This window comes from Nicotiana sylvestris, chromosome 6 (genome assembly GCF_000393655.2).
Source record: "Nicotiana sylvestris chromosome 6, ASM39365v2, whole genome shotgun sequence".
NCBI lineage: Eukaryota > Viridiplantae > Streptophyta > Magnoliopsida > Solanales > Solanaceae > Nicotiana > Nicotiana sylvestris.
Genome location: NC_091062.1, coordinates 211,808,541 through 211,832,005, shown reverse-complemented (window position 1 = coordinate 211,832,005; position 23,465 = coordinate 211,808,541). Strand labels below are relative to the sequence as shown.

Sequence of the window (23,465 nt, the reverse complement as noted above, 5' to 3'; positions counted from 1 at the left end):
GTGTTATTTTGGGGAAGAGCCATGAAGTTCGCTAAACGGCCATCCCAAATTCTAATTGTTTCGATAATTATTTACTAAAGGCCCGCATTTATTTATATATTTTTTTTTTCGGTGAGGCTCGTCTCAATTTGTGAAACTCTTTTCTATCATTATTTATTTTTAGGAATTACGACGTCATGAAAACATGTTTCGAACCACGTCACAATCAATGCACCCGTGATTTATCAACACATTTTGATTTTTGTCCGAGATTTGGATTTGGGTCGCATCAATGCGCACCCGAGTTTAGGAAAGTAATTTTTTAGTAAGTCATGCTTAAAGATTCTAACGTATTGTTATTTTGGGGAAGGCAGTGAAATTCACTAAACAACCTTTCCAAATCTACACAATGAAATAATTATGCTATTAATTACTTGAGGATCCTAATTGATTAGGCCTACAATTTGTTGAATTTGACTTTGAACATCCGGGCATGAATGCCGAATAAATGGGTTCTGAGCCCACAAAGCCCAACTCCTACCATTGCACATGTTGCGGGCACAGGCCCTTAGAGCACTTAGGCGTTAGGTATAAAGCAGGCCCAAAATTTGGCTTGCAATCGTACAGCCCAGGGATCGAATCCTTGGGCTACCTGCTAGTATGCCAGGCCCAAAACTGGCCCAATATGAAGTTGTTAAATATGCAATGCATACTAGACCAAACTTAAAGTCAGCCATACGTATGGACCTCCAAATCAACTACAACTTTGCAGATTTGACTTCAGCATACTATGGAACTTAAACAAATTGAAAATGACAATTACATAAACATGAAATGCATAATTTAAACAGTCCACACCCTGGACTATATACATGAGTCTAAATACCCAAATATCCACTTACTACTTAGAATGAACATGCTTATACTTGACAGCTTATCAGTCCAATTCATACATACCAAAATTAGTACAATACCTAAATGACAAGGGTAAACTAATTGTTTCATACATTCAATTTGACAGTAACAACATAAAAATTCAGAGATCAACTTCAGACAGCATGTTTACTTCAATTTTCACAAACTTGAGAGTTACAGAACCAGTACCTGGAAATTGAAATGAAAATAGAGAAAAGGTGAAGAATTAGCTATTTTCAACAGCAACAACAACACACTCAGCAATGTTACACCACAGAAACACAGGCTGATTGCTTTGAAAAACCAAATATGCAAGCAGACTCCCACAGATCAGTTTAACATGCTTCAAATATACCCTTGACCCTTACAGCTGCACCTGAGTACCTCTGTAAGCAGGCTAAACCCCAAAGCCCAAAATTGAAATCCAGGACTAGTGATGAAACTGTGAAGTTTCGAATTTCTCCATTTTTGAGGTTTTTATTTTCTGAAAATCTTAGAATTGAAATGCTGACTGAAATTAAAAGCAGGAATGAAAGCCTAAATTGAAACTTAGGGCTGAAGGCAGGAAAATTGAGAGCAGCCCCCTTTCCCAAGGCATTTTATGCCCTTTTATAGGCAACCCCAAAGAGAATAGACTAGATTCTGATTTTCCAATCAGTCCCTCCCTATTTTCAATTTGGTCCCTCTATTTTTATCTTGCTAAACAAGTAACTGCATTACAATTATCAAAATCTACACTTGCACCCCATTCTAGAAGGCCCTAAGGTATTCCTCTACCCATACAATACCTATATTGTCCTTCCATATACCTTGATATTACTATTCCTATCAGAACTACCCTTTTCCCTACCCAGATTACCCCTGAAAGCCTTTCAAAACCACTGAACCTACCCTCATCCTTAACAGCTATACCCAATATCCTAAACCATTCTGAAACCAACTGAAATTAATCAACTAGCATTCAGAAACTAGCTAATCAGACTGACTGGACCAATTATGTTCAATTATACCACTCAATCAAGCTAAACGAAATTAAATTGAGCTTAAGCTACCACGATTAATATTGAATGAACTTAAAACTAATTTTTTAAACCATGAACTTATAATCATTCAACCAAATATCAAGCTCAGAATCAACAGTAATTAACAGAACTTAAACTAACACATTCAAACCATAAAATTAACCGAACAAATAACGAAATAACAACTGTAAATAATACTTCAATCATGCGAGTAAAAGAAGCAGTAAAAAAAACTCACAAAGGCATAAGGGATTCCGGCCAGTCATAAACATCTGAATCCTTTCAGATTTTTGACGCGTAACATCCCTAACCATGTGTTCTGACAAGAGAACACATGGTTAAAGATACTACGGTTCGAAATCAAAAGGATTTTAGTGCATTTGGCCCAAATTTTGGGTCTCAAATAAGACCACTTTTATACTCTTATTATTTTTCATTTCCTTTTCTTGCTTTTACAATTTTTATAATAATTTTTATAAAGATGTAAAACTTAACACGAAATCCTGATTGTTTTAAAACAAAGACTAATTATTTTCTAAAATTGTTCAAAAACTATTTTGTGACAAATTCACAATAAAATCATTAAAATGCAAAAGTGAACTATTTTTGTGATTCTTCATGTTTTGTTCTAAACAAATTAATCCCTAATTGATACTAAAATATAAAACTAAAACCTAAATGCAAAAAATGCGTATTTTTTGTATTTTATAAAAATAAGCACGCACAAATAAAATGCAACAATTATCAGATGATGACACCAAAATGCACAAAAATTGTAAAAATAAAGAAAAATTATTTTGTTTGGGATTTTGGGAATTATTCATATATAGGGCAAAAATCACGTGCTCACAACCCATTCACCCACGGGCCCGAATATATAATTTGTTTTGAAATTCGACCCCAAAACAAGGTCAAATTTCCAAATAATCAAAAAGCCCTAACTCTACCCAAATCCCTAATTTTCTACCCTTAATCTCATGTTTTAGGCTTAGAAATCTAGTGTGTTTTGATAAAAATGGAAGAAAACAAGCTTAGGATTACATACCTATGATGTTATGGTGAAGTTTCTCTTCAAAAATCGCCCAAGAGGTGTGAAGAAGAAGTTATGAAATTTTTGATTAAGTCCCGAATGTGCTGGTTTCTGTTTAAATGACTAGACAAATTTGTTCTCAGCGATCGCGGACAAGGGAATGCGATCGCATAGAGTAAATGTGACTGGGCACTACGATCGCAGACAAGGCTATGCGATCGCATAGAGTAAAATGGATTCCTTCCCAGGCTTAAGCTAACACATTGCGATCGCGGAGGAAATAGTGCAATCGCATAGAACAAAAATGGACCTCTCAGATTGCACTCTACGCGATTGCGGAAGGAACTATGCGATCGCATATCACAAAATAGAACCCCTGAAGTTTACACTATGCGATCGCGAGCTTCCCTATGCGATCACATAGCACAAACACCTGGACACCAGCAGACAACAGATTCTGCAACTTTCCTAAGTCCAAAACCACTTCGACGCCTATCCGAAACCCACCCGAGCCCTCACGGCTCCAAACCAAATATACACATAACCTCAAAAACATCCTACGGACTTATTCGTGTACTCAAATCACCAAAATAACATCATGAACATCGAATTAAACCTCAAGATCAGTGAAATTTCTCAAAACTTCTTTAAACATTAAATTTGCATTTAAGGTCCAAATCACGTCAAATGGATTTCGTTTCTTATCAAACTTCACAGAATTGTTTAAATCACATATAAGATCTGTACCAGGCGGCAGAACCAAAATACGGGCCCGATACCAACATGTTCTAATCAAAATTCTTTTCCAAATCCTTTAAATAATTTCAGAAAATAATTTTCTTTAAAAATTCATTTCTCGGGCTTGAGACCTCGGGATTCGATTCCGAGCATACGCTCAAGTCTCATATTTTCCTACGGACCCTTCGGGACCGTCAATCACGGATCCGGATCCGTTTACCCAAAATGTTGACCAAAGTCAAACTAATTCATTTTATAATCAAAATTTATCATTTTCACATATAGGCTTTCCGGCTACGCGTCCCGACTGTGCACGCAAATCGAGGTGGTGCTAAAAGATGTTTTTAAGGCCTCGGAACGTAGAATTCATTTTAAAAACAAGCGATGACCTAAACAATTCTTTGGGCTTTTACTTAGACTTTAAAGCTCCAAATCACTTTAATTCATTCCATAACATCTACATAGCTCGTAATCACTCCTACAAGGCATAAAATACATAATTAGTGCAAAACACTAGCGATCAAAGCTCAAATTCAATTAAAGTGCAGTACATTAGAGTGTAATAAGCGACTAAAATACACAATTATAGCCTATCATCATTTACTAACCGTTGTATTATTTTAATATTTCTTTCTCTTATTTTTTCCTAATTAAGAAAGCAGGTAAATGCTAATTATTTTAAAAATAGTGGATCAAGATTAAGAATAAGTGGCTTAACTAAAATGACTTGGGAGATTCTGAGTCACCTGATGGACTGATGAGTAATTTTTAAAAGTTTGCTAATGGTAGAAGTAAATTTAACCGAATAATATAATGATTGGGGTCAATTTCGCCAAATAGTATAATGAAGATTAGATGTAAACAACATTCAAAAGTAGAAGAGTAAATTTAGACCTTTTCCCTGTATAGTCCTGGTAAGTATTGAGTCGTAATAAAAACGAAAGGACAGATTATAAGATCAAAAGAAAATGTGATAAGCTCTTGACCTAGGGACAACACTGCTTGGAAATATACAATATATATAGTCGAAATAGCTTAATTAAAATAAAAAGGAAAGCTAGCAAAAGTACAGGCTATAATTTCAAAAGAAAATGTGATAAGCTCTAACCACTCCCACAGTCCCACTCCTCGACAAGTTTTATTCTGTGTCTCATACAACTGACACTAGTTGTATGAGGCTTCTTTTTGTCTCATAAATTTGTGGACCCCAATCTTACACTTCTGGGTCTACAGAAATCTGGGTCCACAAAACTGTGAGATAAAAAAGTTATCTCATACAACTAGTGTCTGTTGTACGACACACAAAATAAAATATTCCCCACTCTTCCGTTTAAATTAGAATTTTCTTTCTAGCTGGAAGCAACATTGTTCTTTTTTTAAATTAAACTAGACTTTGATGGCCCGTGTCAATACGGGCCCAATATTGTAAAAGTTGAAACAATAATTTTTTATCAACCTTATTTTAATATGAAATTGCAAATACTAAAAGTTAGTACATGTAAATTATTATCAAATCAAATATAGACAATACCATATGTCAACTGCTGGATAACACATGTAACATCAAGGCATAAAAACATTCAAATTGCCTTTCATCTAACTTTGAATGGATATTGTTCTCAAGAGGCCTTTATATGCCTGAATCCTGAGACCTTGGCATCAAGAACTTCCACCAATATGGTGCTTCCTTTTATGTTACGACGCATCTCACTTAGTCTAATTCTTTCATGCGGAATATTTCCCTGAAAATTAGATATCAGTTGAAATTATCATGTCATCTTTTATCTATCATCGAAAAAAGCATTAAAAACTTATCTTTTAGCAGGGCAACGAATTTAATCTATCATCTAAAAAAGCATTAAAAACATATCTTTGAGCAGGGCCACTGAATTTCATCTATCATCATCTTCTGCCTCCAAGCTCTTCTTCCTCCTCAGAAGATGTATTCCTAAGAATGTCAACTTTTAGTAGTACGTACTAAATCGTAAGACTGTGGCTTTGAGAGTGATGCATCGAACAACTGATTGAGAAATACTATCGTAAGATGCATCACTTCGCTCATTTGTTCGATGTTGTTAGAGATAGCTATGTAATTGTCCCACATTGGAATAAGAGTAGTATCTCCTTTGTATAGAGTAGCTATAAATAGCACCTCTTGTATTGCATCACACACAATATCAATATATATCATATTTTCTCCCGTGCCTTCTCACATGGTATCAGAGCTATCGTGAGAGATTTATCGCTGTGCATAAATTCCAGCGATTCCGGGAAGTAAAATCAGTCACCGGAACCTTTTTTTTTCGGCGACTTTCAAAGTTGTTTTCCGTCTGCTTTGTCTCGGTCAGTGTTGTGCACAAAATCCAACACTACCACAAGAGTAGTCAATGTCCGGCGACCAAATTCCAGTGAAAATCTCCGGCGGTACTGTAGTTGTCCAAAGAAAATTTTCCGGCAAAGTTCCAACGTTGCGTGGGCCACCTTCCGGCCATTTTTTGACGACGACTCTTCAGGACAGATTGTTTCCCTTGCAATTCCGAGCCTACCCATCCAGGTTACACCAAATTCCGACCATTTTTTTATTTTTCCGGCGTGAATAGTGATTTCAAAAAAAAAAGTGGACTTCCGGCCATTTTTTGAAAAAGTTCCTTCAGAACAGTTGGGTCTTCTGATAATTTCGATCATACCCCTACTGTTTTTATTTCATTCCGACCACTTTGAATATTTTCCGGCTGCAACAGTAACTTTCCAACTGCTACAGTAGTTTCCTATTCTGGTTCAGTGTTCCTTACTCTATTTTCAGTGGATTACAGTTGATTATTTCTCTTATTTGGTAATAATTTACAAGATGTCTTTGGGAATTGATGTTTTTGGGTCTAAAAGCATGAGTTCTGGAAACTCTAATGTTATGATTACCTCGGAACCTTTAATGGGAGGTTCAAACTACTTAGCTTGGGCTTCATCTGTCGAGTTGTGGTGTAAAGGTCAAGGTGTGCAAGATCATCTGATTAAACAGTCTAGCGAAGGAGATGAAAAGGCGATAGCGCTTTGGGCAAAAATTGATGCTCAATTATGTAGCATCTTGTGGCGTTCTATTGATTCTAAGTTGATGCCTTTGTTTCGGCCATTCCAGACATGTTATTTGGTTTGGGCAAAGGCTCGTACGTTATACACTAATGATATATCTCGCTTCTATGATGTGATATCACGGATGACAAACTTAAAGAAGCAAGAATTAGATATGTCTACTTACTTGGGTCAGGTACAGGCAGTCATGGAGGAATTTGAGACATTGATGCCAGTTTCTGCTAGTGTGTCAAAACAACAAGAGCAGCGACAGAAAATGTTTCTAGTTCTTACACTCGCTGGACTTCCTCATGATCTTGATTCAGTACGAGACCAGATTTTGGCGAGTCCGACTGTCCCTACAGTTGATGAATTATTCTCTCGATTACTTCGCCTTGCTGCAGCACCAAGTCACCCAGTGATTTCATCACAGATACTTGATTCCTCCGTTCTTGCATCCCAGACATTGGATGTTCGGGCATCTCAAGCTATGGAGAATAGACGAGAAGACGGTCGTTTTGGGAGATCTAGACCCAAGTGTTCTTATTGTCACAAACTTGGACACACTCACGAAATGTGTTATTCCTTAAATGGTCGTCCACCCAAAAATGCATACGTTGCTCAGAGCGAGACTACAGGTAACCAGGGCTTTTCTGTATCTAAAGAAGAATATAATGAGCTCCTTCAGTATCGAGCAAGTAAGCAAACATCTCCACAAGTAGCCTCAGTTGCCCAGACTGACACTCCTATTGCTGGTAATTCTTTTGCTTGTGTTTCCCAGTCTAGTACTCTTGGACCATGGGTCATGGACTCAGGCGCTTCTGATCATATCTCTGGTAATAAATCACTTTTGTCGAATATTGTATATTCACAGTCTCTTCCTACTGTTACTTTAGCCAATGGATGTCAAACTAAGGCACAAGGAGTTGGACAAGCCAACCCATTGTCTTCTATCACCCTAGATTCCGTTCTTTATGTTCCTGGTTGTCCTTTTAGTCTTGCATCTGTTAGTCGTTTGACTCGTGCCCTCAATTGTGGTATATATTTTATTGATGATTCTTTTATTATGCAGGACCGCAGTACGGGACGGACAATTGGTACAGGTCGTGAATCAGAAGGTCTTTACTACCTTAACTCGCTCAGTCCTTCCACAACATGTCTAGTTACAGATCCTCCAGATCTAATCCACAGACGTTTAGGACATCCGAGTTTATCCAAACTTCAAAAGATGGTGCCTAGTTTATCCAGTTTGTCTAGATTAGATTGTGAGTCGTGTCAGCTTGGGAAACATACCCGAGCTTCCTTTACGCGTAGTGTTGAGAGTCATGCAGAGTCTGTTTTCTCCTTGGTTCATTCTGATATATGGGGTCCTAGTAGAGTCAGTTCAACCTTGGGATTTCGTTATTTTGTTAGCTTTATTGATGATTACTCAAGATGTACTTGGCTTTTCTTAATGAAAGATCGTTCTGAGTTATTCTCTATATTCCAGAGTTTTTGTGCTGAAATCAAAAACCAATTTGGTGTCTCTATCCGCATTTTTCGCAGTGATAATGCCTTAGAATATGTATCTTCTCAGTTTCAGCAGTTTATGTCTTCTCATGGAATTATTCATCAGACATCTTGTCCTTATACCCCTCAGCAAAATGGGGTTGCAGAAAGAAAGAATAGGCACCTTATTGAGACTGCTCGCACACTTCTAATTGAGTCTCGTGTTCCGCTGCGTTTTTGGGGCGATGCAGTTCTCACAGCTTGTTATTTGATTAATAGGATGCCTTCATCTCCCATCAAGGGTCAGATTCCACATTCAATATTGTTTCCCCAGTCAGCCTTATACCCTCTTCCACCTCGGGTTTTTGGGAGCACATGTTTTGTTCATAACTTAGCCCCGGGGAAAGATAAGTTAGCTCCTCGTGCTCTCAAGTGTGTCTTCCTTGGTTATTCTCGTGTTCAGAAGGGATATCGTTGTTATTCACCTGATCTTCATAGGTACCTTATGTCAGCTGACATCACATTTTTCGAGTCTAAACCTTTCTTCACAACTGATGTCACTTCTGCTGACCACCATGACATATCTGAGGTCTTACCTATACCGACTTTTGAGGAGTTTAGTAATCCTCCTCCACCTTCAACCACAGAGGTTTCACTCATACCAACTTTTGAGGAGTCCAGTGTTATCCCTCCTAGTTCCCCAGCCACAGGAACACCACTCTTGACTTATCATCATCGTTCGCGCCCTACATCAGGCCCATCTGGTTCTTGTCCTGCACCTGACACGGCTCCTACTGCGGATCCTGCTCCTAGTACACCGATTGCACTTCGAAAAGGTATACGGACCACACTAAACCCTAATCCTCATTATGTTGGTTTGAGTTATCATCGTCTGTCATCTCCCCATTATGCTTTTATATCTTCATTGTCCTCGGTTTCCATCCCTAAGTCTACAGGTGAAGCATTGTCTCATCCAGGATGGCGACAGGCTATGAGTGACGAGATGTCTGCTTTACATACAAGTGGTACATGGGAGCTTGTTCCTCTTCCTTCAGGTAAATCTACCGTTGGTTGTCGTTGGGTTTATGCAGTCAAAGTTGGTCCCGATGGCCAGATTGATCGACTTAAGGCACGTCTTGTTGCCAAAGGATACACTCAAATATTTGGGCTAGATTACAGTGATACCTTCTCTCCAGTGGCTAAAGTGGCATCAGTTCGCCTTTTTCTATCCATGGCTGCAGTTCGTCATTGGCCCCTCTATCAGTTGGACATTAAGAATGCCTTTCTTCATGGTGATCTTGAGGATGAGGTTTATATGGAGCAACCACCTGGTTTTATTGCTCAGGGGGAGTCTCGTGGCCTTGTATGTCGCTTGCGTCGGTCACTTTATGGTCTAAAGCAGTCTCCTCGAGCCTGGTTTGGTAAGTTCAGCACGGTTATCCAGGAGTTTGGCATGACTCGTAGTGAAGCTGATCACTCTGTGTTTTATTGCCACTCTGCTTCAAGTCTATGTATTTATCTGGTAGTCTATGTTGATGATATTGTTATTACGGGCAATGATCAGGATGGTATTACTAATCTGAAGCAGCATCTCTTCCAGCACTTTCAAACTAAGGATCTAGGCAGATTGAAGTACTTTCTAGGTATTGAGGTTGCTCAATCTAGCTCAGGTATTGTTATTTCTCAAAGGAAATATGTGTTAGACATTCTTGAGGAAACAGGGATGACAGGTTGCAGACCTGTTGACACGCCGATGGATCCGAATTCTAAACTTCTGCCTGGACAGGGGGAGCCGCTTAGCGATCCTGCAAGCTATAGGCGGCTGGTTGGTAAATTAAATTATCTCACAGTGACTAGGCCCGACATTTCTTATCCTGTGAGTGTTGTAAGTCAGTTTATGAATTCTCCCTGTGATAGTCATTGGGATGCAGTTGTCCGCATTATCCGGTATATAAAATCGGCTCCAGGTAAAGGATTACTGTTTGAGGATCGAGGTCATGAGCAGATCGTTGGGTACTCGGATGCTGATTGGGCAGGATCACCTTCTGATAGACGTTCTACGTCTGGATATTGTGTTTTAGTAGGAGGAAATTTGGTGTCCTGGAAAAGTAAGAAACAGAATGTAGTTGCTCGGTCTAGTGCAGAAGCAGAATACCGAGCAATGGCTATGGCAACATGTGAACTAGTCTGGACCAAACAATTGCTCAAGGAGTTGAAATTTGGTGAAATCAGTCGGATGGAACTTGTGTGCGATAATCAAGCTGCACTTCATATTGCATCAAATCCGGTGTTTCATGAGAGAACTAAACACATTGAGATTGATTGTCACTTTGTCAGAGAAAAGATACTCTTAGGAGATATTACTACGAAGTTTGTGAGATCGAATGATCAACTTGCAGATATTTTCACCAAGTCCTTCACTAGTCCTCGCATTAATTATATATGTAACAAGCTCGGTACATATGATTTATATGCTCTGGCTTGAGGGGGAGTGTTAGAGATAGCTATGTAGTTGTCCCACATTGGAATATGAGTAGTATCCCCTTTGTATAGAGTAGCTATAAATAGCACCTCTTGTATTGCATCACACACAATATCAATAAATATCATATTTTCTCCCGTGCCTTCTCACAGATGCATCACTTGAAATGATAGTATTTCACTTGAAATACTATCAGTAGTACTATCGAACGTACTACTGATTCCTCCACAGTCTTACGATTGAGAAATACTATCAGTTGTTCGATGCATCACTTGAAATGATAGTATTTCTGTAGTTGATACCTCATTGATTGAGAAAGCAGAGGTGGAAGGTTTGGTTAATAAGAATGTTGTACCAAATGTTACTGCATTAGCTGGGAATGAAATGCCAAGTTCTGAAGACTCAGAGATGACTAAACCAATAACAGCTCATGCTACATTACCAAATGATGCAATTGAACAAATTGCGGGGCAGCAAATGCAATCTCAGTCGCAGGATTTCCAGAGTAGCAATTCAGTTTCAACTGTAGTTGCTAAGGACAATGGTACAGGAGCTGAATGCTCAATTTTGGAGAATTTTGTAGCATTAAAGACAGCAGGTTCAGTGAATGCGATCTGGGATAGAGATGTACAACCGACAAAATTGTCAAGCAAATATGCAGATGTGACTTTGAACGATACTGCAATACCATGTAAAACTGGTGCAGCTGCTACTGTTTCGAAGTTGGATGATACAATTGCATTAAATTCTACTGCTGATCGAGCTATATCTAAGAGTATTAAACCTGCTGTTGTGGTTGATTTTCTTGTAAAACCAGCAGGTCCTATAGCTACTGATGTACATAAGGAGCAGCAAGCTGGAGATGATCGTGGAGCTGCTGAAGTTACAAATTCGAAGGCTACTGTTGCATTGAAGGGAGCTGGTGATCGAGTAGCTGCAGGGGTTGCTAAACCTACTGCTGATCGAGCAACTAATGCCAAACCAGTAGGTGATCGAGATTCTGCAGTAGTTGATTTAGTTGAAAAATCTGTAGGTGAGGTGCATAAAAAAGATCATAGGACTGGGCAACAAGCAGTTACACAAAAGCCTCTTCTACGTGATGGTGAGGACTAGACCTTTGCAAATAAAAACAAGGGACAAAAGGGCACATCTTTGGATTATATATCTGGTGGTACAATTGAGGAGGGCAAGGTCAATAATGCAACCACAAAGGAAGGAACTTTGAACTTGGTATCAACTAGGAAATCACCTACGAAAAATGTGGTAACATCCAGGCAAAAATCCACAAATGCTCATCAAAATAATGCTAACATTATGTCCAACTCAAATGTTTTTGAAGCATTGGCAGCCGTAGAGGATGATCAACTGATACCAACAGCCCTTCAAGATGACATTATGAACAAGCAAATTGTTCCATGCACCAGCAACGAAATAAAACGACAAGGCAGTGATAAATTGGTCGAAAATTTTGGTGTTCCACGAAAGGGTTCGGAGAAGAATTTGACGGAACACCTAATAAGCAATCAGGCACATAGCACCAATGCTCCATCATTCTTTTTTTTCCAGTTCACAAGTTGAAAACATTATTAAACAGGCCCAGGCAGATATGATAATGAACACCACCTTGGTGAAACAACCAATGGTGACTTTGAACACCTCCGTGTTTGCTGTCCCTTCTCAATCAGTGGAGTCTTTTAGGGAGTTTGAAGGTGACTCTGGGCAGCTAGTCCTGTCAACTGGGAATAATAATGAGGTTACCCAAGCAAAGATAAGGGAAATGGGTATAAAGTCCAAGCTATGGCGTTACCAACGTGAAGAGGATGATGAAGAGGATTGGAGTGATGGGTTTGCTGGCTACTCATCTGAAGAATGTGAACAAGAAGTCGATCAAGAGAGTGCAGGTGAGGAGCTTGATTCTCCAGTAAAGTCAAAACTTTAAGTAGCAACAAAGTCAACTCCCACGAGCAAATGGAACCTCAATGCACCAGTTTTCGTTCCTAGAAACTATCCAACAGCTGGTATTCAAAAGGCAGTAGCAGGAAGTTTGATTCAAAATGCAGCAACATTTTCCAACCAAGGTACTGTAGGCGATACTACAAGCCAAAATGCAGTACCAACTACAACGTTTGTACTGCAGCAACAAAGTCATCGAAACACCACAGCTAGTAATCCTACTGGTGAATGCAAAGCAGTAACAATTCAAAGCTTGGGGCAGCAGCAAATTGTGACAACCAATCCACTAATCTCGTCAGAGGAGAGGAAATTATTGGATGCAATGCTAAGTTCCAATCTAATAAACTCCATAAATCCTATTGTTGGTAGCACCGGACGCATGAGTAGAAGCAGAAACAAAATGCAAATCACAAGAAAACAACAAACAAAGGCAATCATGACTAATTCTCATGATGGAAACACTTTGGTGACACAAGGTTTTGATCATGACATGCCAAATCCGGTAATTGTGGGCAGAGATACATATGAAGAAGGTGAGGAAGAAGATATTATAAATCAATGCCGGGCAGAGGCAACAAGAAAAGGGGATCTATCACCAATACATAGCGGCAAAGGTAAGAAGACTCATGCAAGGAAAAATAGTTGGGACGATAAGGTTAGTGATTTTTTAAATGTTAGGCGACCTCCAATGAGAGTTGTCAAACAAAAGTAGGCTGCTCCAACTACATCAACGAGGTCCAACCGTTCAAAAAAGAAATGATGATTTTTGAATACATTTTGAACACGGTTGAGGAAAACAACAAAGAATTACAAATTGAAGATTTTACGAGTTTGGACAAGAAAGGACAAGAATTTAATTCCTACTACATTCTATTTTATCATTTTATAAGTATTATCATTTGTAATATCATCACAGAGTATGTTATACACTCTGTGATGATCATTGAATATTTGGTCCATTCAAGTTCTTATTTCTTACATGCATGTTAGTAGGTGAGACATTTTTCTTTGCCTCAATAGGATTAGTAAGGTAAGGTTTAGCCCGGTTAGTGTTGTCTTGGTCCTATGCCTTTGGAAAAATATCCACACGGCCATGAGATTATATGCCCTCTTGAGACTTTGCCGGCAGCTACACCATGAATCCTCTACATGAGGCTGCCATCATAAGACAATGTGAGGCGCAAATGAGTGATTAAATAGCCAAGGCATATGGGTAACAATACCGGTGTTATTGTCCCCCTTATTTGTACTTTTCCTAATTATAGTATTTTTCTTTTCTTTTTTATTAATAAAAAACTAGCCCTAGACGTTTGCCTAGCGGATTGCCAAAAAAAAAAAAACTTAATTATGTAGTCTGCTAAAAATACAGGTGGAGCCATCTATAACTTACGCGTAGAGTTTGTATAAACAAACCTAGACACGTACTATATGCATATTGTAAGCGTTGAGAAGAATTACTAATATACCCTCGAGCTTTTTAAAAATGACATGAAACACACATGTCCAAACTCTTTCTCTTCTAAAGAAGAGAAACATAAAATTTCGCAAGTGGAAAGCCATTTCTCGGTGGCTATTTCAAGTTATTTTAGTTTTCTTTTGTATATCAGTATTAGTTGACCAAAGGGAGAGATCCGTGAGAAGTTTGAAGTTCTTTGTATGGTTTGCCTCTTCAGGACATGAAAAACTGAAACAAAATTCTGGTATCCGGATTATATTTTTGATATAATTGGAGGAGCAACTAATCTCTTGTTGCCACTCTCAGTAAAGGAAGGTGAGATTTCTTTTCAGGTTTCCACTTTTTTCTTTTTTGTTGCCACTCTCAATTTCGATTTCTTTTTTGTCCTACTGTTTTATGTAATTGTATACACTGGTTCTGCTCTGTTTTAAGTTGTTCGTTTACACTAACCCACTGAGTTTAAATTTTGGAGATATGTCTACTTTGTCCTTCAAATGATATTCACACCTTCTAATTTCCTTCTTACTTTATGAGAAGCTCAATGTTACAAGTTGTTCGTTGTTCTTATCCAAAATACTTAATAACTAGGAAATTTCCTTATGTTTCCTTTGTCTCCTACCGTAATTCAAATAATTTGAACATTGAAACTTTCATAATATTTTCATCAATTTAATACTATGAATTTGGAACTTCAAAATATTTCCTTAGTTCCCAATCTTGGACGTTGAAGGCAACTCTTCAACTTCGTCCTCCTTTCCCTCTTTCTTCTGTTCATTTTTAACTGATTACCAAAAAAAAGGCAAAGTTTTTCTTGTGGGAAATTTAATGCTAAATTGCAGGCTTTTTGAAATGTAATTAACCTTTTGCAAAATTATTAATGTTTACTTGCTTATATGGGCGTATATCTAAAACACACTTACTATGTAAAAGGGAGAAATAAACGGAACTATATACTCTCACACACATGTAAGGAGGGGCAGGGACCTGGCATACCTTCAGTGACGAAAAAAAAACATCCAACAGAGGTTAAGGTGTAATGTTATAAATTAAGATTTTGAAGGGCAGTCTTGACGTAACTGGTAAAGATAATGCCATGTGACAAGGAGGTCATGAGTTCGAGCCGTGGAATCAGCCTCTTACAGAAATACAGGGTAAGGCAACTTACAATAGACCTTGTGGTCCGACCCTTTTCCGGACACCGCACATAGCGGGAGTTTAGTGCACCGGGCTACCCTTTGTTATAAATTGAGATTTTTGGAGCTTGACTCCTTTAGTCATCTCGAGTATATATTGGTGGTCTGGTGGCCTTTAGACCCATAAGACTTCACATGTGGTACTACTTTATTACTATTACTATTATTTTTTGGTTTGGATTCTTTCTCTAAATTATGAAGAATGTTGATGTTGTTTTAATTTTTTTTATGAAGGTGACAGAGCTATAGCTCAAGGCAGTTAGATTAAAGTTACCACAATCGTGTGAAAGACACCAATTAGCAGTAGTTTTCAACAATTGAGATGGAGGTTGTTGAGACATGTGGAAAAGGAACTATTTATTCTGCACAACCTTCCACCAAACATAATTTTCCATCAACTGATGAGGAAGTTGTGGGCTTTGTGAAAGATGCAGAAAGTATAATGAAGAAATTGATTGTAGGAACAAAGGAGCTGGACGTTATCTCAATCTTTGGAATGCCGGGATTGGGTAAAACAACTTTGGCCAGGAAAGTGTACAACAATCCTTCTATTGTTAATTACTTTGATGTTAAAGCTTGGTGTTCTGTTTCGCAAGCATATAATAGGAGGACCTTGTTGCTTGAGATTTTCAAACAAGCAACACGTGATAAGAGCGAAATCAAAGAGGATGTTGACATAGCTGACAAGTTGCAGAAGACTCTAAAAGGCAGGAGATATCTCATTGTATTAGATGATATATGGGAAATCGATGCATGGGAAGATTTGGGGTTATGTTTCCCGAAGGGTGAAGATGGAAGTAGAGTAATGGTGACAACTCGAATTGAAGAGGTGGCTAAGCATCTTCAGCACCGCAATGATCCTTATTCTCTTAGATTTCTGACATCGGAAGAGAGTTGGGAATTGTTGCAGAAGAAAGTATTTCGAGGAGAGAGTTGTCCACCCAATCTATTGGAAGCAGGATTACAAGTTGCGGAACATTGTAAGGGATTGCCTCTTGTGATTGTCCTGATTGCTGGAATTATTGTGAAAATGGAAAGGAAGGCGTCCTTGTGGCTGGAGGTTGCAAATGACTTAAGTTCCCTTGCTTTAGGAGAGCAGGGTACGAAAGTAATACAATCGAGTTATGACCATTTAGAAGACCAATTAAAGCCTTGTCTTTTTTATATGGCATTGTATCCAGAAGACTATAAGATTCCAGTGTCTGATTTGCTAAAGTTATGGATAGCTGAAGAGTTTGTAGAGAATATTGACACAGAGAATCTAGAAGAAACATCTAGAATTGTCTTGAATGATCTACTTAAGAGAAGCCTAGTGATGGTCTCTGGCCGACAGGAAATTAATGGTGCCATAGAATACTGCTCACTTCATGATTTAGTGCGTGAGTTTTGTTTGAGAAGACTTGTAGAAGAAAAGTACTTTATGCAACTCGCAGTGCGATGCAGTTCAAGTCAACATTTGTATTCCAAGGAATCACGGTTATGCATTTATATTCATGATGAACTTGTTAAACAATTAGATCATTATGAATATCGGTTGGATAAGATTCCAATGTTCGAGTCCAAGCAGTTAGATTATTATGAATATCAGTTGGACAACATTCCAATGGTCAAGTCCAAGGAAACAAAGCGTTTTGGTCAATGTTCGAAGTTTTTTCAGTTCATTGCTCATCCAAAATCCAACATATGGAACCGATTAGATTCTTTGCATTCACTTGTTAAATTAAGATTTGTTCAGGCGTTGCATTTGACTGAAAGGGAATTACCAAGTTCTTGGATTACGGCAGTACAATCACTAACTCACTTGAGGTACCTTGCAATTTTTGTCAAAAAAATTGATTTCAAGTGGGTATCACACCTACTCTATCTCCAAACTCTAGTGGTAGATTATTCAAGTTATCCATTTAGGACATCGACTGCTGCATTCTGGAAAATGACCAAGCTAAGGCATGTGAATATAAACTTATTTTCCTTTACGGGCGAATGGGATGATAAAACTGGTCAACCAATTTTAGAAGAACCTTCAGAAAGTATGCTAGAGAACTTGAAGACTTTGCACACTTGTCGTGTTGCTGTGAGCGATGCGGCTCGGAAGGTCTGGTGGAGGTGTCCGAATCTTGAAGAACTCAGCCTCAATATTCTAAGTGTACCTAGTTGTTCTTTGTTTCCCATACCAGAACTTCATACTCGGCTTCAATCTCTTAAACTAGAAGCCGGGCGCTCATATGAAGAAAAATATGAAGTTGGATGGTCCAGCTACATTAACTTCCCTCCAAATCTTAGGAAGTTGTGCATTCGCAACATTTTTCTAACAGAAGAAATAGTTTCAAATATCGCAAAACTGCAGAAGCTTGAGAGTCTCGAAGTATATAGAGGATATCTTGTGGGGAATGGTCAGTGTTTAGACGTCAGATATGTCGAGTTCCCTGCACTCAAATTCTTCACGTTATTTGTGCTCTTTATGGAAGAATGGAAAGCTTCAGAGGAATCCTTTCCCATGCTTGAGAAGCTAGTTGTACTAAATTGTGAAGACCTCGACGAGATCCCTCTTAGCTTTGCCGATATTCCAACACTCCAACTTATTGAAGTGATAAACTGCATGGAGTCTGTTGAGGATTCAGCTATGGATATTAAAAGAGAAATAGAAGAAAACACAGGCTGTGACACTCTCCAAGTTCGTATATCATACAATGGCTACTAAAGCTGGTAAGTCATTTTAGTTGCAAATTTTAGTAACTTGTGTCTTGCATATTGAAACTCAACTCTATACTCGGCATTACTATTTATATCATACTTGAGCGGGCAACATTTGGGAAAGTATAATAGTTTAATGATTCTCATATGTCATATATCCTTATTCTCAAAAATTACGTTATGCCAATCAATACATATAGCATAGCAGGTACTCCCTTTTTAGAAAGAATTTAAGTAAACAATACTATCATTATTCATTCATACAACTCATTTGGCATTTCTATATATAGTTTTCTCTCAATCGTTTGACATTTAATTTGTAGATGTAGCTTTGTTGCAATAATTGATTTCATTTTCCTAACATTGTTCCATATTTCGTTTGCAGACTCCGACATATCCATCCTCGGGTCTGCGACCTTCTCAACAGAGGAGACAACCATTCTTATTTTTTGTTCTGCGCCATATCTGAGCATTTGTTAAAGAGATGAAGGGAATTCTTCTGATTTCTGTATGGCTTCGTCCTGAATTAAGGTTGGCTTTTCACTAGAAACTCAACCTAGAGTTGATCGACCAATTCCCCCGAGCTTAGGGGTTAATTACGGGAGAGTCGGAAACTATTGCATCTTTTCTAAAGCGGCATTCTCCCTTCTGTCTATCTTATGCCATCTATGAACTAATGTATGTATGTGATATCCAATATTCTTATAATGTTGTTATAAGGATAGTCGTCACTATGTTTAGTCAGTCAGACTCAATTAATGTCACAGTTCAAGATTACTCGTAGGCATTCTCAAACGTGAGCTTATATGGCTCAAGATTAATTTGAATAGTCCCAGGTCAGCTTTGTGATAATCACGAATCATGGATGTGAATGCGTGCACATTCAATTTCTCTATTCTTTTTCTTAATCCTAGATCTAGAATAAGATATATTGATGTTACTCAACTCTAAATTATTACTTAAAACCAAGTTTTACTATAATCTTATTATTCAAGCACCACCAACAATGTATTCTAACTCTAGAATGAGTCATTAATATTAGTCTATTTAATCTTGGGAGTTGGGAAGTAAAATTGGACAATCATTTTTGAATTGAAGGTAGTACTCCTTAGGGGTCGTTTGGTAGGGTGTATTAGAATAGTGCGGAATAAGGTGTATTAGTAATGTATGGATTAGTGATGCATGGGTTAGTAATGCAAGCATTAGTTATGCAAATATTATTTCTTATCTATTGTTTGATGTGGTGTATTAAAATTATAATGCATTGCATAATTTTTAAGAAAAATAGTTGCTGACAAAAATGCCCTCCATATTCTCTAGCTTTAAGGGACTTTAAGGAATGCACCATGTTAATGCATGCATTAAAGCCTTGGTATTACTAATGTCATGGTTTTCTATGCATTACTTATGCATAGGATAATGTCAAGTATGATGTATAACTAATACAAGTATTAGTTATATACAAGTTGAAACAATGTACCAAACAAGTTATTAGTAATGCATAGAACTAATGCTTGCATTATTTTTTCTAATACCTCCTACCAAACGACCCCTTATAGTTAATGTTTGCAGAAAAACATAGAGTACAGTGCAATTTTGAATTATATATTCCACTTAAGTCGCATATCATGTGCGAGACGTACATATAATTATGTGCTTGGGAGTTCTAAATTGTAGTCAGATCTAATCTTAAGTTTGTATACCTTCTTAACGTGTAGGATTAATTAACATGTACTCCATTTATTTGTTTACTAATTTACTTGTTATTCCCACAACAAAACTATATATATCACTCTTCATTTTTCAAGATTGAAGTCCACCATCTCCTATAATATTCTTTCTCATTTTTTATTTCTCTAACCATCAAATTAAGCAAACTTGGAGCAATTAATTTCTCTGTTTCCACTCTCAATAACGGAAGGTGAGATTTCTTCTTAGCTTTCCACTTATTTTATGTCAGTTTGCTATTTCTTCTATTCTGATTTTTTGTAGAAAAATGTTAAGTAACATTTTTATGTCTTCTTTATGTTGTGATTATGGGTTTCTTTTCTTTCCAAAATTCACCCACCAGATCTAGAACTATATATAAAGTTAGGCAAAGAAAAGGTAAAAATAGCACGGGCTAGCCAGTTTTCGGACTGGTCATCAAAAAATAGCCAGCGTTTGCAAAGTCATTGAAAAATACCACTATTTTCCTGAAACACGGAAAGTTCCAGCATAATATACTGGAGATTGGTGCACCTATGTATGAACTTCCAGCATATTATGCTGGAACTCCAACACACAGAAAGTTCCAGAATACTATATTGGAGATTGGAACACCTGTTATGAACTTCCAGTTCCAGCATATTATGCTGGACTGATATATTATACTAGAAATCCAGTATATTATGCTGGAAGTCCAGTATATTATACTGGAACTCTTCTTCTCGTTTTAATGTAAGATTGAACCTTCTTTCTTTTTTATTTTACCTGCTTTTTGTTCTTTGACTCCCAATATTTATATATCTCTATGAAGAAAGCACGTTAATTTGTATTTGAATATTATTGAGCCCAAACTTGGTAGCATATAATATGGATCAACTGTAATATACCACTTGTATTCTAAAATATACACTACAATAATTCTAAAATCAAATACTTTCACTCTCTTATTATTGAAATCCTACACAAATTAAATATAATATTTATCCAGATATTTCAAAGCCCAACACTTAAAAAGACATAAGATCCTCACAAGAATAAAAAGCACTTTCTTTTGCAACAATTCTAGGTAATTAAGCCACCATTGATTATAACTGATTTCTCGAGCATTTAAAATGTGAGTTTCTTAAAGGCGGAATTCCATGAGTATATTAAAAAGAAACTTCGGATTATTTATAAATCCCTTAAATTTGCAACTAAGAATTCACATGAATTAATTGGAAACCGAAGAATTCTGCGCAGCCACAAATTAAACGTCTGAACTAAAACATCCTTCGACGTAGACAAAAACATGGTTGTACTTTTCCTTCTTTGTCAGCATTATCGACTTGTAGAGACAATAAAATAATAATTAATTAGTCCTTTCTTTTTTTGGCCAACGTACCACATCGACAAGCAACCTAGGTAAGGAACTATTTATATATCAGTGAAGCAACTTGGATGGATACGACCTTACTTGAACAGGATCTGTTCTATAGGCTCGTACCACTGTATCCTTGAGTTCTAAGGAGACAGGAAACCAAGTCTGGTTGATGAGACATGGCCACTAGACTAGAGCGTGATTAATAGCTCCATGGCCCTCGGGTCATTGTGTTGTAGATGATCGTTCTCAGTCCCTAATTATAGGTGTTGGGATGGTCTAATGGCTGTCTGACAGACTCTTCCAATTTTTTTGCTTGCCCTCGGGTCATGGTGTTGTAGATGATCGTTCTCAGCCCCTAATTATAGGTGTTGGGATGGTCTAATGGCTGTCCGACACTCTTTCAACTTTTTTGCTATGTTACATGCGTGAATATGAAAAGAAATAATTATGTGGAAATACATGTGAGGTATTTAAAAAATAAATGTTACAGTAAGGAAATAAAGGTAATCAACCAAATTTAGCATGTATTCTCTTTTCTTACATAATTTAGCCTATTTTATGTATAATCTGAAACTTCATTTTACCTATTTTATGGATTGTTAATCTTGTTTTCATTGCTCTTATTGAAGCTGATAAAGCTATTAAATATAAGACCATTGGACTTTTGTTTCCACAATCGTGAGAGACACCAGGCAAATTGACATGGAGCCTTCCACCAAACGTAGTTTCCCATCAACTGATGAGGAAGTTGTGGGCTTTGTGAAAGATGCAGAAAGTATAGTGCAGAAATTGACGGGAGGAACAAAGGAGATAGATGTTATTTCAATCTTGGAATGGCCGGACTCGGTAAAACAACTTTGGCAAGGAAGGTGTACAACAATCCCTCTGTTGTTAATCACTTTGATATTAAAGTATGGTGTACTGTCTCACAAACATATAATGTGAAGACATAGCTGACAAGTTGCGCAAGAGTCTAATAGGCAGGAGATATCTCATTGTGTTAGATGATATATGGGAAGTCGATGTATGGGAAGATTTGGGATTATGTTTCCCTAAAGGTGAAGATGGAAGTAGAGTAATGGTAACAACTCGAACTGAAGAAGTGGCTAAGCATCTCCAGCACAATAGTGATCCTTATTCTCTTAGATTTCTAAGATTGGAAGAGAGTTGTGAATTATTGCAAAAGAAAGTATTTCGAGGAAAGAGGTGTCCTCCAGATCTACGGGATGTAGGGTTACAAGTTGCCCAACACTGTAAGGGATTGCCTCCTGTGGTTGTCCTGATTGTTGGAATTATTGTGAAATGGAAAGAGAGGCATGCTTGTGGCTGGAGGTTGCAAATGACTTAAGTTCTGTCATGGGCGGCTTTCCAGCCATGCCCCATGACCTCTTGGACGCGCCCTGTGGCGTCCTAGCAAGCCTCCCAATGTCTAGAGCCACGGACGGCCCTGTGGTCTTGGCTGCGCCAAGTGACAAGCGTGCATGTGCCTCTGTCGCCCCACCAATATCCCTCGCCAGCGCCCAACTGCAGGCAGATGCCAACAGCGTCGCGCGCGCAGATAACGTCGTGCGCGCAGACCCTGATGCCAAAGACTATGCTGCTGACAACGGACATGTTTCTGCCTTGTAGAAAACTCATTGTAAATATAAAGTAGTTTTATTCCATGTACTTCCATTATGTTTCTCTAGCTTAATCAAGTCTAGTCTTGTAGCTTTCGTATATTATTTTTAAGCATTATTAGGGGGGATCAAGCATTCGGAACTTTCTAGCAAGCAAACAATTCTCTGTACTGGTGTCTCTCCCCCTCGACACCGCGTTGACTTTCTGTAATAGCTTTCATTAATGCAATTAAGCTTTATTTCATTCTCAATTCTCACTTCTGTTCTCTCAATTGCTCTTGATATTGGTTTTCCCGTACGACACTGACAATCTGGTCTAGCGTACGGAGGGGACCTTAGTTGGCGGACAATAACTGCACTGACATCAGTTGCTTAGCCTTACGTCGCCCTTCCAAGGAATCTCAGGAAGGCGCCGCGTAACAGTTGGTATCAAACCCTAGGCTCGACATCGGACGAGGAAACGTATTGCCATTACCACCATTTCTGACCATGGTGAATTATGGGGACCGCATTGCGGCCCTTGAACAGACGGTTGACGAATTACAGCCCATCGTAGATACGGTGCCTGAACTAAGAACCAGCCTAGTGCAAAGTTTGGACGACCTAGACCGCAGGGTGCTCCAGGCCTAAGTTGACATAGAAAACATCAGTCGCGACTCCGAGGGAGACCGGAAAATGGCAGCCACATAGGCAGCCAAAATTTTTGGCAAATTCGAGGGACTCCAACAGGAGTGTGCCGAGGATTTAGCTTACAGGGCACAAGAGG

The 23,465-nt window shown here is 38.2% G+C and overlaps 1 protein-coding gene, 1 non-coding gene and 1 pseudogene across 4 annotated transcripts; all 3 read left to right on the top strand.

Annotated features, from left to right (window-relative positions):
• Positions 1-14,248: 14,248 nt before the first annotated feature.
• On the top strand, positions 14,249-18,859 carry LOC104222976 (putative late blight resistance protein homolog R1B-16). 3 transcript variants are annotated; one of them, XM_009774326.2, is made up of 3 exons: positions 14,249-14,444; positions 15,564-18,025; positions 18,399-18,859. In XM_009774326.2, the coding sequence occupies exon 2, from the start codon at positions 15,645-15,647 to the stop codon at positions 18,018-18,020; it is 2,376 nt and encodes a 791-aa protein (XP_009772628.2). In that variant the 5' UTR covers positions 14,249-14,444; positions 15,564-15,644; the 3' UTR covers positions 18,021-18,025; positions 18,399-18,859. The 3 variants fall into 3 exon arrangements, with proteins under 3 accessions (XP_009772628.2, XP_009772626.2, XP_009772627.2); XM_009774324.2 differs by having other exon boundaries at positions 15,557-18,025; XM_009774325.2 differs by lacking the exon at positions 14,249-14,444 and adding an exon at positions 14,846-15,280 and having other exon boundaries at positions 15,557-18,025.
• Positions 18,860-21,163: 2,304 nt separating this feature from the next.
• LOC138872294 (small nucleolar RNA U3) lies at positions 21,164-21,377 on the top strand. Its single transcript, XR_011400757.1, has one exon. It is a non-coding gene; the product is annotated as a small nucleolar RNA U3 (small nucleolar RNA).
• Positions 21,378-21,782: 405 nt separating this feature from the next.
• Positions 21,783-22,428, top strand: LOC104222979 (putative late blight resistance protein homolog R1A-3; annotated as a pseudogene).
• Positions 22,429-23,465: the final 1,037 nt, after the last annotated feature.